Raw genomic sequence first — 14,140 nt, forward strand, 5'->3', positions numbered from 1 at the left:
TTCGCGTGGAAATTTGCCTTGACCGGTGAATGCATCACAACACCAGCATTTCACGCCATTCAATAACACTAACACGCGCGACCAGGCTCTTTAGTACTTTGCTGCCTTCCGAATATGCTATTGCACATTCCTCCCCATGAGAATTCCTTAATACCACAGCTGTAATTTCCCTCACACTTTGAAACTGCCTTCCCCCGCATCGTTCAGAACACACCGTTCAGAGCACAAGCCCACCCTTGGTTGTGCCAGCACATGTAATGTACTTCAACAGGGAGGCCATTCTATTACTGCGGCGCATCTCATTGCTAGCCGATTTACACCGAGGATCTCTACCACTGCTACGTGCCAGAGGAGACGCAAGCCTTGCGGAGTGTTCGCGGGCTCACGCCGGGAGAAAAACCCGGAAATGGGACAGAATGGGAGAGGAGCAAAGCTTGTTCTAAGATATATCCCAACTCCCCGCCGTTTAGAACGGAAATAGATCGGGTTTCGTGACGCTACGAGAAAAACATGATGAGCAGACTTGGAATCGGTGTCACATCGTGGTGCATGCAGAGGGGCCCAACGAAGGAAAGTTTCACTTGGTGTGGCATTAGAAAAAAACTTTTCTGCCCCCCTTGCTCTCTATTTAAATGCTTTGCTTCAAAGATTTCATAGTATTACGTACTTCTGTGCATAAGGTTGTCTAAATGCTGGGTTCACGCATTGCGGATCGACATTCTTCCTTACTAACACGCGTGCTATCCTTCCAGCCTCCGGTATACAACCATTTGCATTTTCCTTTAAATAGGCAATTGGCAGCCCCACTAGGCTGGAACATCCTATCTTCTGGCTCTTGCAACCCAATCAAGCATCCTGGCAATGGGGTTTGTGAGAAATCGCACGCGGGGAGGGCGAGCAGAGTCACTTCAGAGAAGCCTTAACTCTACGCGCATTCCCTTATCTCTGCGCAAGGAACTTGCAGATCTGGAGAACAGTATTGCCGGATACGATTCTGCTGAATCCTCATCTGGCAAGTCTGAACTTGACGCTTTCCACTGTATGCCACGGGCTGCTCCTCATACGTCCCATGCCTGGGCAGTCCATGCAAGCATTGGTGATTGTGTGGCTCACGTGCTGCAGGAACGGATCTGGCATCGCAGACCTACGCCCAGCCAGCGCAACGCCCCCAGCTGTCGCGAAAAGAGCGGAGAAAACAGCTGCGCGCGCAGCAACGTCAGCAGAAAAAGGAGCATCAAGAGCTAAGAAAGAGGCAGAGAATTCAATACGAAATTGGTGCTGTGACCACTCAGCGGCGAATTAGTGGAAAGGGAGAGGAAGAACAGCCGCAGCAGCAACGAGCGGGGGGATCGAAGAGTGCTGCGCTCACAGAGGCTGATGAAGAAGGCGTTAACAGTCTAGACGCTAAGTATTCCGCTTCTGGAGCGATACACGACATCGGCAGTATAGATGTAATGGCAACAGCTTTGCGGAAGGTACGGAAACAGCAACAATCCGGCGATGATGCGCTGCAGCATGAATTGCGGACACTTGAGAGAAAATTAGGCATTAGGAGCAGCAAAAGGGACTCTGTAAAAACATCCCGAGCAAGGGCCAAACTGAGAAACGAGCTGGAGGCGGATGGTTTTGACTTAGAGCTACAAGACATCTTGGTGCGCTCCCAGTGACTCTGCAACTCATCTTCACTGCGAGGAAATCAGCGGTATTGTTCCACGCTGTGGATTCCTCCCTCTGACATATTTTGTGGCATGCTTGTTGAGATTCAACCGACCTCTGTGAGCTGAGGGCCTGTGGTGCTGCTGCGGCTTTACTTTGCAGGATGGTAGCAAAAGCCCGGGTATGGCTAGTTATCCAGTGAACGAAAGCTGTATGCACAACAACCGAGGACTAGATACGGGTTAGGCGTTTCACTGGTTTATATAAAAGCACATAGCCATTCAAGGCGCATGCACGAATAAGACATAATCGCCCCAGTACCCAAAGCTCTTGGAACTCTGGGAGGAAGATAGAATGAAACTTGCTTGTTTAAACCCAGGATCTCCATGCTATGAAGACACAAAGGGATGCTACACCTATTTTACTTTCAAGTTCAACTACAATTATTTTGCATCATTTTGTGCCGTTTTTTACCGCAAGCCTTTTGATGCGGCTCCGTCTCCATGCCCCTGGGCTGTCTGCCTCCGCAGGTGGCGATTCCTCCAGGAAGGCCTTCCTCCGTACATGGAAGGAAGTGGGAGTGTCTGGTGATGGGCGCGTAAGGTATGGAGCGTCGCCGGATAGTGGATATGTTGACGTTGCGACTGCGGCAATGAGATCGAACCAGGAAAAAGAGCAGCCGCAAAGCGACGACCCCCTCCGTGAGGAGTTAAACATACTTGAAGAACGGCTTGGCATAAGCCGGAGTGGCTCAGGGAAGACGAAGGAAGCCCGAGAAAAGAGAAGAAGAAAACTGAGGCAGGAGCTGGAGGCAGATGGCTTTGACTTGGAGCTGCAGGATGTGCTGGACAATATCCTAGTGAGCTTCACTTTGTCTGGCTTCTTGTACGCAGTTCGAGCTATTTTGGTGTATTTATAAGCGTTCACGGAGCAACGCTTTTTTGAATGGCATGGTGCCACTGGCCCGTTAACAGTTGCAGGGTGACTTTTTGCCACTTTTTCGCAGGGTATTGGCGCTGAGGGGGTGGAAGGCTCCGAACTCTGCGAATCTGTTGGTGAGCCCTCTTGAAGGCAGAAAACGTCAAGCTCAGGAAGAAATGCGCAGAAAAAGGGCAGCGGAGTCGTATGGACAGGGACCACTGGTGGAGCTGCATGAACCATGAGGCTTGGTCTCGAGCCTATTATCTGTTGTCGCCTTTCATTTGATGCGCTACAGAGGCGAAAGATATCGGAGCGGCTGCGGCAGACACAAACAGATCCTCTGGAGGGACTGCCAATTCACTCTCAGGGTCTACTTGCGTTTCTGATGTATTTAGCGACGGGCTCGTGGAGGTTGAGGAAACTGAGTCCGATGTTAGAACAGCCGTGCGACAGAACAAAACAAAGGATGGCGTATCTGTTTCTAGGGTCTACGTGGCCCCGCACCGCCGCCAAACAGCTACAGAGGGCCCCGAGACTGCCGCAAGTGCTGTGGCTCTGGAAAAGGTCAAGATTGAGGTCATACGCGCTTTAAACCGGGTTTCTGAAGGCAATGTGGATCCTGTTTTTCGTCAGTTGCTGCATGTCATACGGAGAAGTGCTGCTGACGTGAGTAGTGGACCGCTGGAGAGACTTTGGGTGACAGAAACTCGGTGCTGTCTAAAGAATGCCTCTCACTTTGAATCTATAGCGAACGGAGAGTAAATCCTGTAATTCCTGTAGGTGGTAACGTGCGTGAGCCCCCGGAGGACGGGATTTACAGCCAAGTGCTGTTACTGGTTTTGGTTTGAGTTGTCTTGCTGCAGCTTCGACGCTTGCTGGAGAACAAGGAAGAGGCGACTGAGTTGTTGAGGATCTATACTGCCGGCGTGCGGGGGGTCTTGTGTGACCAGCTGGTGCAGTCGTGTATACACAGCCCTTCCTCAACTAATTCGCTTATTGCTACCCGAATAGCTATGTGCTGCGCTCTTGGGAAGATGTGGGATATTGAAGTGAGTAGGATGAGGAACTCTTCTACCTTCTCTGTAAAGTGCCTTGATTTCAACACTTTTGCGCATGCAGCTTTTTCTAGCCGCAAGTCCAGAGCAGTCTCAACCGAAGTCAATCAATGCGAGTATCTGCGCTTGCTCAGCTGTGCCTAGACTTTCTGGGATCGCTGGCTGTCTGCTTCTCCAGCCACTTTGCGAGGGCCTTGGAGCAACGCAGTGAGCAGCGAGAGGCTTCAGCGGGAGGCACAGCTTCGTTGGCAACTCGCCATGTTGTTGTGGGGGTTTGCTGTTTGTATGATTTTGGCTTCGTCTCACCACGTCTGTTTGTGGAGCTGATCTGGCGAATTTCTGGACTCCGGAGGGGTTCCAAGGCCGTGGATGAGCACAATATCGAGCTTTCAGACTTCCGAATAGAACTACTGCTTCTGCTGCTCCGACTGGGAGGCGAAAAGCTTCGTCACGACGACACGTCGCTCTTCACCAACACATGGAAAGAGCTTGTATGTCTTGTGCAGCGCCAAGACAACAGCCGTCCGCAACACCTTGCAGTTTTAAAGGGGGACATGGGTGAGGCGGGTAAGACGTTACAACCTGCACAGTGCCTTTGCAGCAACTACGACCTGCTGTTGCCGGAAAATGAAGATTGCTTAACGGTTCTGCAGCCAATCTGTGTCGTGCTGCTGAGCCCACAGGCCGTCTGAGATCTTTACTTATAGAGTTGCAGGACCTAAATGCTGGAAAGCAAAAGGGAAGGTTGATGCTTATCAAGTCATCGCAGACTGCCCTGAGGTGAGAAGTTGCAATAAGAGCTCTTGAGGTTGGCTACCCTCAGTGGGCTTGGCGGGTATAGATAGAAGGCGTAGCTGTCTGTACCTGCCACGGAATTGCATTCAGAATTCTTGTCCCATAGCCACTTTCGCCATTAGCATGCTGTGGAGGGTGCAGGCGCTGGTTGAGCAGCAACACTGTTTTCGGTCGCAGCTTTCTCTCAACGCAGTACCAGATAGATGGATCATGGGAAGAACTAGAGAAAGGACAACGACCAAAATTATCAACAAAAGCGGCCGCCGCTGCACACTGCCAGCAACGGCAGCACTTGCAAACAGGAGACTTTGAGAGCGCTCCAGATGCATTCGCAAGTGGAGCTGCGGCGAACATCATACGGAAACAGGCAGCACTTCTTAGGTATGAAAGGAGTAGAAAAGGTACCGATGCAGTTTGTTGTTGTGGGCGGTATTCAAGGCGTCCTGATAGCCAAAGATAACTGGTCAAATATTCCCCTGTAGGTTGGTCGTGTGGCGCTTCGTTAACTGCGCTTGCACGCAGGTTCAACACCGAGCTGCAACAGAGCCTGTTCGAGTGTTTCGTTACAGCGAACAGTCCTGACGATGCCCTTCAACTGTTGCAGAACTCCGGCCACCTGTCAATGAAAAAACCCATTGTAAGTGTTTCCAACCAGTCAGTGCAATATGCAAGTAGAGCAGCGTAAAGGAGCGCCTACATGTTCCCACAGAAAACCATAGGCTACACCACTTGATTTTATCGTTCCAGAGCAAACAGGAAGCCATCACGTTTGCGTAGAAGCTGAATCAGTTTCAAGGTCCATTACTCATTATCGGGTACCCTCGTCGCGCTCTGTGCATTTTGCAGATAACTCAGACGGTTGCTGTCGCGATGCAGTGCTGCTTGCAAGAAAAATTTTACAACCAATTCTACGGAATGGTGCTTTCTCGCCTATGTGGCATTTGTGGATGCCAAGCGGTGCAATATGGCAATAATGCATGCAAGTGCTTCCTGATGTACGAGAAAGGAGCGGCTCGCTACCGCCGCACCATACAAAGGGGGCTAGCTGCTCAGGCTTCGGCGGCCCACGGATTCTCTGTAAGACGACTTCTTAACCTGGCAAAGCTCACTGCATTCCTGGTAAGCTATTTTGTCTAACTGAAGCAATGGTACAGAAAACCAACCAGCCCGTGGTCCTATGCCCCCCCTCAACAGGACAAGCTGGGTTGCTGGTTGCTGAGCGCGGCATTATCATAACGGTTGTGGTAGGACTCGTGGCAGACTGCCGTAGGCACATCTCACGTTACCATTTGGTATGTTTTTGTATCTCAGATCCGGCTAGGTGTTGCGGATTTGCGCATCGTCCGTTTCTTGAACTTCGACAACGCAGGAGACAAGCAAGGCCCCATGGGACTGTCGGGAAAGCTTGGCATATTCCTGCGAGAGGTACGTTTTTCCAGATGGTTTGGAACGGCAAAGATGTTTAGCAGTTTAGCTGAAGTGTATGCTGGCCACTGCTTTGAATTTTGAGTTCTGCTCGCCCACCAGTCTAGTGATCTCAGGCACTGACTTGAATAGCGTGCATGGTTATCCTGCCACCTCTGATGCTCATAGATGATTTGGCGAGGAATACGTATGCTACGCTGGCATGTTTTTGCTTCGTGCATTCTGTCCACGCTCTTGCAGATCTGCGTTGAGCTTCTGTGCTGCCCCACAGCAGCAGCCTCACCCTTGCCAGCAAGGGAAGACTGGGAACAGTCCGCAGTTGCGTATTTCAAATGCCTTGGGTCAATGAGCGACATATGTGAGGCGCTTGTCACCCTGCTGCAAGATGTCGTGCTACCGAACGTATCTGCTGATTGCCCCAGCAGAAGCAGTGCAGAACGGGCACTGAAGGCTTCTGTAGTGAAGTCAGTAATACGCAGTCTGTTGGACCACCACGAGCCGGAGATTTGAGACAATAGGCCATTCTTTTTTACAGTCTAAGCTGTGATCACGTTTCACTGAAGACGCTCTGGAAGGTTCGCCGCGGGTGAATGAAAGGGGGCATTTTACCCATACGGCTTCAACAGCCAGTGTCAAGTGTAGCGTAAAAACGGCACATCTGGCGTAACTATCCTGCCAAAGCGTTTGTAAGGCCTTCCCCTTCTGAGGCTTCTGCTGCACTAGGAGCACAAGCTCGGCGAGCCCGACGCATGGGATTCGTATGTAGGCAAGCGTATCAACTAGTGCGCATTCGGGTATTTAGTACCGTGTAGTACTTGCTGATCAGATGAAGGATATGTGTATTCTGTGTATGCCAATGACTGACTGTCTCTAGCATCACTTGAGTGCAGTCCACCTGGAACACTGCAAAGGCGAGCTGGTCTTCGCATTTCCAGTAAGCTTAGCAGTTGTAAGGCCGCCTGCTCCTGAGGTTCATGTGGGGGTTCCCCGGCCAGTGCTCTTTGCGCGGAGTATCCATTTTTTTTGAATTTAGATTCCTGTTCACCAGCTCTCTCAATTGGTGCCAGTCATCACAAACAGCAGCCTGGGCAGGCGGGTCAGCCTTGCGCCTATTCGGCAGCTAGGCTTGCTGGTACGTTTGCAGAGACTTGCTTTCCATTCCTCTGCACAGAGCCTGCTGCCTGCGAAGCTCTCTGCACTGATTCGACGTGGTGGCCGATGAGAGCACTGACGTGCCCTACCTGCTTAGCCCACGCCTCTGCTAGTCCGCTGCCAGCCGCAGCAACAGCTGTAACACCCTTGCTTGCACCCGAAGAAGCACTGCCTCCTAACCTCGATGGGAAAAGGCCTGAGCCGTCGGTATCAGAAGATCCACGCTTCAGCCAAGACTGCAAACCGCGCGATACAGAGTCCACCGCTGCAGCACAGCAATGTCAGAACAGAAACTAGATTGTAAAATTGAACAAGATTTGTAGCACAGGAGCACAAAACATGTACACACATTTGCGGCGCCGGAACCAGAGGCACTCATTAAACTAAAATTCCCGTCTAGTTTGCGTGTCACATAACGTGCTGAATCTACATATTCTGTTAAACCAAGTGCCAAAATCATACCGTCATCCAGCCTCAGCCTGTGTAGCTGTTTTGGCGCCTCTTTTGGCGCATGCTGCTGCTCCCCTTCATCCTTTGCATTGCATGCCGCAGGCTTATGTTGTGCCGCTGTGTCGCATTTTTCGTAAGACGATGAACGAAGGAACATCTCGAAGGCTGCGCAAATATACAGGGGGACGCAACATCTGACACCAGTATACTGTTATTCGCAGCCAGCAAGGTTGCAACAGCCAAGGTTTGATTCGTTTGCGGCTTCTAAAATATCTATTTAAGTAACGCAACCTCCCGGTCTACGCACAAGTCTCACCTGGAAGTGGAGCAACAGGTAAGAGGGAGAGCCGTTCACGCGGCTCAAGGAGTGGCAGCTGGAAGGCGCTTCCGGTGCCTCTACTGCTAGTCGGGGCACTTGGGATGCGGCCTGATTCAGATCTGCTTGGAAGCGATAGCCCCCAAATGAGAGAGTTGGACGCTGTGAATCCCGTCTCCAATCGTCTCCTGAAGATTTTGCCACGCACCATACGGCAAGAACCCGGGGTGAGCACAGCCGACGTGCAACAAAAGGCTGCTTGCGAACTGTCGCAGTAGCATTTGCCGCAGCACAAGGGTACGCTCTCACTTTAGCACTTTTGCAAAAGATGGCTGCAGCCACTGCCGTCCATCCTCTGCTGCTTTCCTTAACGGATCTGCGCATCGCGCGCCGCCTAGCCCGGCCTTTATTGCCATTTGTAGCGCCTGGGGTAGCGCACCAACGCCACAAGAAGGCCCATATGCCTGCTGTAGCGGTGATGACTCATCCAATGCCTCGGCTACCAATTCGATGTCAACTAGTAACTGCAGCAAGTGGCTCTGAGAAGATGACGAAGCATTCTCCCCTTCCTGCCGCTGCTGGTGATCCAGGTCCTTTATCTCAGCAACTGCAGCAGAAGCAGCCTCCGCGACTGCTTGTGCAGCGACAGCTTTCATTGCAAAGGACAAGAGCGGCGAGTCTGATATCCTCTCCACTCTGCATCAAAACCACACAGCATAGACACAGGAATGAAAGTGTTCTTTGCTTTCGATGCATAATTCAACCAGGGCTCGGCTGCACAAGTTCTGAGCCCTACGCGGTGATTAAAGTTCAGGAGTGTCGTGCCAACACCCAATCTCTGCGGTAGAAGACAACCTCTGCTGCTACTTCGCACCTCACGCTCCGTGAAACTGATGATAGGTGCCGATTAAGCTCCAGCAAGAATGACATGGCACCGCCTGATATGTCTACAGCAGATGCTCCGGCCGAGCCGGCACCTGCGACAAGCAATGCAGGAAAAGGCGCGTGGTATTATCTTCCAACAGCAACGAACAAAATTAAGAAGTAATAAACTCTCAGCGCAACTCATCAGGATGACTGCCGGCATGGAATCAAGAAAACAGGAATATCAAAGGCTCACCTTCAAAAGCCACAGTAGCCGATACTTTTCTATGCCACTGCCATGATTTCTGCAACTCTCCCACCAAATTCCTCACAAATGGCCAAAACCCAACAGCGTAACCAATAAATGATGAGAAGCAAAGGGTAGGAAGGAGAGAATGCGCAGCAGTCCTGGCGGCGGCAATCGCTTGGACAACGTCGGAGCATTCCCCCTCATCTGCCCTGCCTCCGTTATTGGGGCTTGCAGAGCGTCCCTCTGGAACACCTTGGGGATGAGAGCCCGAAGATATCCAGTCGGCCAGGAATGAGGCAAGTTTCCGTCGACAGGCATCCCCGCTCGGATCCTGAAACAGTCAGAATGGCATCGGGATCCGATGAGATAACCACGACTCACTCGTCCAGATGGACCTCTGAAACTCACAGACTACTGAATCTGCCTGTGAAAATAGCAGTTTTCCCCAATTCATGAGACATACCTCCAATGCTTGTCCCCAGACACCGGATAATTCAATTGAAACGACACTCTCCTCCTGCAGAAGCAATTTCAAGGAGAGCAGAATGTATCTGATTCACCCAGGGCAACAACTAACATGCGGCCAGAACAAATGGAGCTGACAGGAGGAGGTAAGTTAAGATTATGACGTACATTGTTTGTAGGGGTGTCTGCTTCGCGATAAGCAAGAAACAGCCACTCAACTCTTCGAGCATCCACGATAAGTGCTGAACACGTGTCTTTAACTTGTGTATATCCATCGCTAGACCGTGAATCAACAGTTGTTGCCACAGCAGCGCTAGCTCTACCTGCCAGGGGAGCCGTACATTCCTCCAAAGACTGAAGAAATGAGGCAGCGATGGCAGCGCGAAGTGGAAGAGCAGCTCGGCGATCCTGTGAGTCTTCTGCCCCTCCACACAGCTCAGCCATGTCTACCAAATGATGCCAAAGGCCCTTCTCAAAGACATTTTGGGACCGCTCATCCTTAACTTCTAAAGGCGTAGATACCCCAGAACCCCCTGCGCACCAACAAGATATTCACTTGCTGCTGCTCGAATGGGGGGAAAATCCCACTGCTACGGTTCGAGATGGGTAGACCTCCGGCAGCGCTTCCTTTCGGACATACCGTCGTGTAGTGTGCTGCAGCTGAGAAGCGGCAACGCTCTCACACATCTCTCCGAGATGGAAATACAGGTGTTGCTACACGACGCCCCAAGGGCGTTCAGCAGCTTCAAAACGGAGGGGCAGAGAGGTCTGTCACAAAGGGCCCAGTCGTGCTCTCGCGGAGATGTACTGGAAATGGGGGAATGGCTAAGAGGAGCTTCGCCGACCAAAAACAGCGGAGCTTCGGGAAGCTGCCACCGGGTACCGCGTCTTTTAAGTTTTTCCATAAGCTAAAACACGCACAAATAAACAGGTAAGAGCAGGCTATTTACTCATGCTCGGTCACTCTACTTTCCTCTTTCTGTGGCAGCAAAGGCAGGTGCTTCGGAAAGCCCACCATTAGCCAGAAGACGCGGATGTCCCTGAGACTTCGCCGAGGGTCTTCTGCGGGAAGACAACATAGCTGCACCCTTAACGAAGCGCTCCACTGTTCAACAAAGGAGGCCACCCTCGCTCTGGGGCACAGAGCACTGTTGCTTCCGCAGCAGCACGGGCAACCCCACTCCCTTTCGTTGCCGTTCTGGCAACATGGTTGGACGGCAAACACGCCAAAGACCCCTGACAGAGCACGCAATGCCCATGAGATATCGGGAGAGTCGACCACATTGGCATCGTCGAATGCACCCTCCGCCGCACGCATCGCTGCAAAGGTGTCTGCCACACCACAAGTGGCTGGCATATCTTCGCGTGACATAATGGCAGTCCCCGGAACAAGGCTTTTTGCTGTTTCGGGAGAGAAGAGGAAAAATGCCGCCTCTAAAGAAGCAGAAAAAGCCACCAACATAGACTCTGCCGCGTCAACTGCTGGCCGTATCGTGTCTGAGCGCCTGTCAGCGTCGCTTCCCTCACGATCCGCAGGCGCCGGCGAAGGCATTGCTCCTGCCTTCCCATCTTCCTTTTTCGCCATGATGGACTCCAAAGCCTGAGCACGTGCCGAAAAGAAAACTCCAAGCAACCACCGCGCTGCTGACTCGCTCAATACTTTCCTTGCTTCCTGACAAGTCTCTCCCACATCACGCCTATTTTCCAAGAGGTAGATGAGCGTCGCTGCCGCAGCTGCATCTGCCACCACAGGAAGTGATAATTCCGGACACGCCAGCTGACGAAGTGCGAGGGCACGCAGAGAGGCAATGAGAGAGGGCAACATGCGAGATGCCTGCTGGGCCAAAGCCCAGCAACCTGAGAGCTGCCGTTTTAAACTCTGCTGTGCTGGTATCAGCCCCTGCTGGTGCTGCTGCTGGAGTTCACGGACTGCAGCTCTTGCGGCTGCCGCTTGTTCGGTCCCCTCAATGTATATGAGGCGGAGCGCTCCGAGGAACTTTTGGCATCTGGCGGCTTCCCACACTCGGGAAGGCAACAGTAGGAGCTGCTGTTGCAAATATTGGAGTGAATCTACGCGTCCCTGCAGAGCCCTTTGTTCTTCCCTTACGCAAGAGTAAACACGAAAACTGGAAGCTGGCTCATTCCTCTGATCTGGATGGGGAAGAGGGTAACCGACGGGTGGGGAGGCGTCCACTTCGCAGGAGAAGAGAAAGTCATCTAGGGGAGTGCTGTTCTGCAGCGATAGCTCCTCCTCCACGCGCAACTGCTGGTGCTCACGCGAGTGCTGCTCCCCCACTTCGGCGGCAGCACTGCCCAAAGCGTTTGCAAGGCGGCGGAGGCCAGCGCCAAAAGCTCTAGCATCCTCTAACGCCTCTTCAGCCGACTGTTGCATGCGGTTAATCTCCGGCAGACCCTCGAGAAAAGAAAGGTAACGGACGCCTAAAAGGGAACGCAACTCCTCCACGTCGTTTGCCTGCTGCAGCTGGAGTTGCCGGAGCAGCTCCTGCACCTCAGGGACTGTCCGATGACGAAACACATCATCAACTGCCAAGGGGGTGACAAGTACTGAACTGGCAGCTGAGTTCGACTCCATTGAAGCGGAATTCACCGGGTGCCATGAACGGGTTTACGTGCTATCTCCAGCCCCATCTAGAGAGAACCCATAGGCAACGGCGTTCTAGTGGATCAGAATGTCTGGTATTTGGAGGCAGGTAATATCAAAGGGCAATCCTTTAGCGGATATTGTGCGCAGAGTTGCCATATTGAGCGCACTGCAGCAGCAAGCGAGTGGGTCTCTGTTCACACAGCTCACGCACAGATACACTCCTCTCTCTATTGTGTCCAAATTAAAAGCAAAGGTGCTTTGAACAAGTATGAAAGCAAATAGTGATGCAGATGGGTTTGGACCAGGGCGGCGGGACACGTGAATCCACCGGGGACGGCAATGGAGGATAGTCTGCCCCGGCAGGAGCCTCACCAACCCTAGCATGAATTACACAGTAGTTCTAACTACAACTGCATGAGATGATATATGTGTACCTGGGAGCTTCTAATGGGACCCCCCATGAGATCCACGGGGCTGACAGATTGACCCTTGACCACTTGGGGCTTTCCAGAATACCTACTCATGTTGACTCATGAAGAAGGCAACTTCTCACTCTTCTTTGGAATTTTGGTAGAAATGACACCTGTAACTGCCTGAAGCAGCTACACGACTTCGGGAAGCTCGGCAGTGTACCCTCGAATGCCGTGGAGCAGTTCCGGAGATTCGCTCAACTGCTTTCTTGTGGCAGATGAAGGTTGAGCTGGTCCATAAACTCTCGTTTCTGAACTAGCAGAGAGAGCTGGAGCTTTTAATGTACGGATCAGGGGACCAAATGGCCCAGGGCAATGCAAATGCGCCGTGTCACAAGGGAAATGATACTTAGGAGGACTGTAGCGCAGCTCCACTGGTGGCCGTTGCTCAGCGCAGCTACCCTTCTGTTCCTTCTAGGCCAGACTGTCGGTGATGACTTTGATGAGCGGCTTGGGGGTGCAGCATATCCGGCAGTAGAGTATGTCGCCGAAAAGCCTAGTAAGACATACAACATTCCACTGGAACTGAATGAAGAGCCCTTTATGCTGGTTGAATGGTCCACCGAAGCCAGTCGTCTCCGTCATGGGTTTCAGTTCATCCTCCCCCCAGGTATTCTGTTAGTCGCGTCTTTAGCGGCTGCCGCATTGCTTTTTGTATGGAGTGCAAGAGCGAACGCACCTTTCCCATTCTTCAAGAAAGGACGCAATCAGGGAGGCGGCGCTGAGGTTTCTGTTGAATCAGAGGACTTAGATAGCCTTCATGAGTCACACTACACCAATGCTGTGGACAGCAGTTTGGTTTTGCAGTCCGTCTTGAGGACGATTTCTGCAGACTTGGGCAGGGCCATTGGCGCAGCGCTGGAGAAGCGGAGTGCAGCATTGGGTCTACTGAACAGCCCCAGTGCTTCAGACTCAATGTCGCCGGTGGTGGATGAAGTCGTCCCGCTCCTTTTGGGAGCGACGGACAAGTTGGCGGCCCCCGCAAAAGGCATAGACCACGCTATAGACGCTTTGCAGCGTCCGCTATCTGACAGCCAGGCGACTTCTCGCTTGGATAGCGTACTGGACGAGATGCAGACGTGTATCCTGGACCCTTTCCGTGACCCGAAGCTTCAGATGGACATGGAAACAGTCCGTATGCGCCTTGAGCTTGGCGAAGGACCTATGGCGGAACCTACCCAGCAGCCCGACGACCAGCCTGCAGCACCTGGTGAAGGGATCCCAATGGTGGGGCCACCTGACGCTGGAGAAGCAGAAAAAGAACTACAAGGAGTTATGGCAAAACTGTCGGACTGGCTCAAAGCTCTCTACGACGTACGGCTCTTGCTATTGGAAGCCGTCCCTGCTGTATCTAAAGCAGTCGACGATGTGCGGGCGGCGTATGAGTTGGTCTAGGGGCACCGTGATTGCGCTGCCTGCGCTTTTTCGTAAAGTGAAAAGATATGGTGCATATGCGAAAACAGTATGTTGCATCAGCCTTGCTATATGCGTTCAGTTGGTGCCACGCCGTTGCATGAATGGAGAGCAGCCAGTACCCCAATTTAGACGCTCCAATGAGCGTCTAATTGGGGTATTGGGTGTGCGAGGTCTCGCATAATAGACTACGTCTTTTTTTGTATTATACCATTCATGACGAGCTGGTGCCAAATCTGCGGTTGTATACACAGTGGATCATGCGCGCCCAGCATCCTTTCTAGATTTGCTCCCGCCGGGCGC

General features: G+C 52.2%; 3 protein-coding genes across 3 annotated transcripts; 2 read left to right on the forward strand and 1 right to left on the reverse strand.

The window, feature by feature from the left end:
- Positions 1 to 861: 861 nt before the first annotated feature.
- EAH_00008790 (hypothetical protein, conserved) lies at positions 862 to 6,362 on the forward strand (the record flags this gene model as incomplete). Its single annotated transcript, XM_013392004.1, has 13 exons — positions 862 to 1,012; positions 1,123 to 1,652; positions 1,819 to 1,897; positions 2,187 to 2,515; positions 2,663 to 2,711; positions 2,945 to 3,273; positions 3,441 to 3,626; positions 3,767 to 4,199; positions 4,316 to 4,412; positions 4,950 to 5,064; positions 5,274 to 5,546; positions 5,739 to 5,852; positions 6,093 to 6,362. 13 exons carry the CDS (start codon positions 862 to 864, stop codon positions 6,360 to 6,362), a joined length of 2,955 nt encoding a protein of 984 aa, XP_013247458.1.
- A 599-nt stretch (positions 6,363 to 6,961) lies between these two features.
- EAH_00008800 (hypothetical protein, conserved) lies at positions 6,962 to 11,942 on the reverse strand (the record flags this gene model as incomplete). Its single annotated transcript, XM_013392005.1, has 9 exons — positions 6,962 to 7,269; positions 7,467 to 7,619; positions 7,771 to 7,958; positions 8,080 to 8,466; positions 8,645 to 8,747; positions 8,891 to 9,215; positions 9,518 to 9,855; positions 9,990 to 10,257; positions 10,365 to 11,942. 9 exons carry the CDS (start codon positions 11,940 to 11,942, stop codon positions 6,962 to 6,964), a joined length of 3,648 nt encoding a protein of 1,215 aa, XP_013247459.1.
- An 803-nt stretch (positions 11,943 to 12,745) lies between these two features.
- Positions 12,746 to 13,819, forward strand: EAH_00008810 (hypothetical protein, conserved; the record flags this gene model as incomplete). The annotated part of the gene is made up of 1 exon (XM_013392006.1): positions 12,746 to 13,819. One exon carries the CDS (start codon positions 12,746 to 12,748, stop codon positions 13,817 to 13,819), a length of 1,074 nt encoding a protein of 357 aa, XP_013247460.1.
- Between the last annotated feature and the right edge of the window lie 321 nt (positions 13,820 to 14,140).

Source organism: Eimeria acervulina, genomic scaffold, assembly GCF_000499425.1.
Source record: "Eimeria acervulina Houghton genomic scaffold, Eah_scaff42, whole genome shotgun sequence".
NCBI classification, from domain to species: domain Eukaryota; phylum Apicomplexa; class Conoidasida; order Eucoccidiorida; family Eimeriidae; genus Eimeria; species Eimeria acervulina.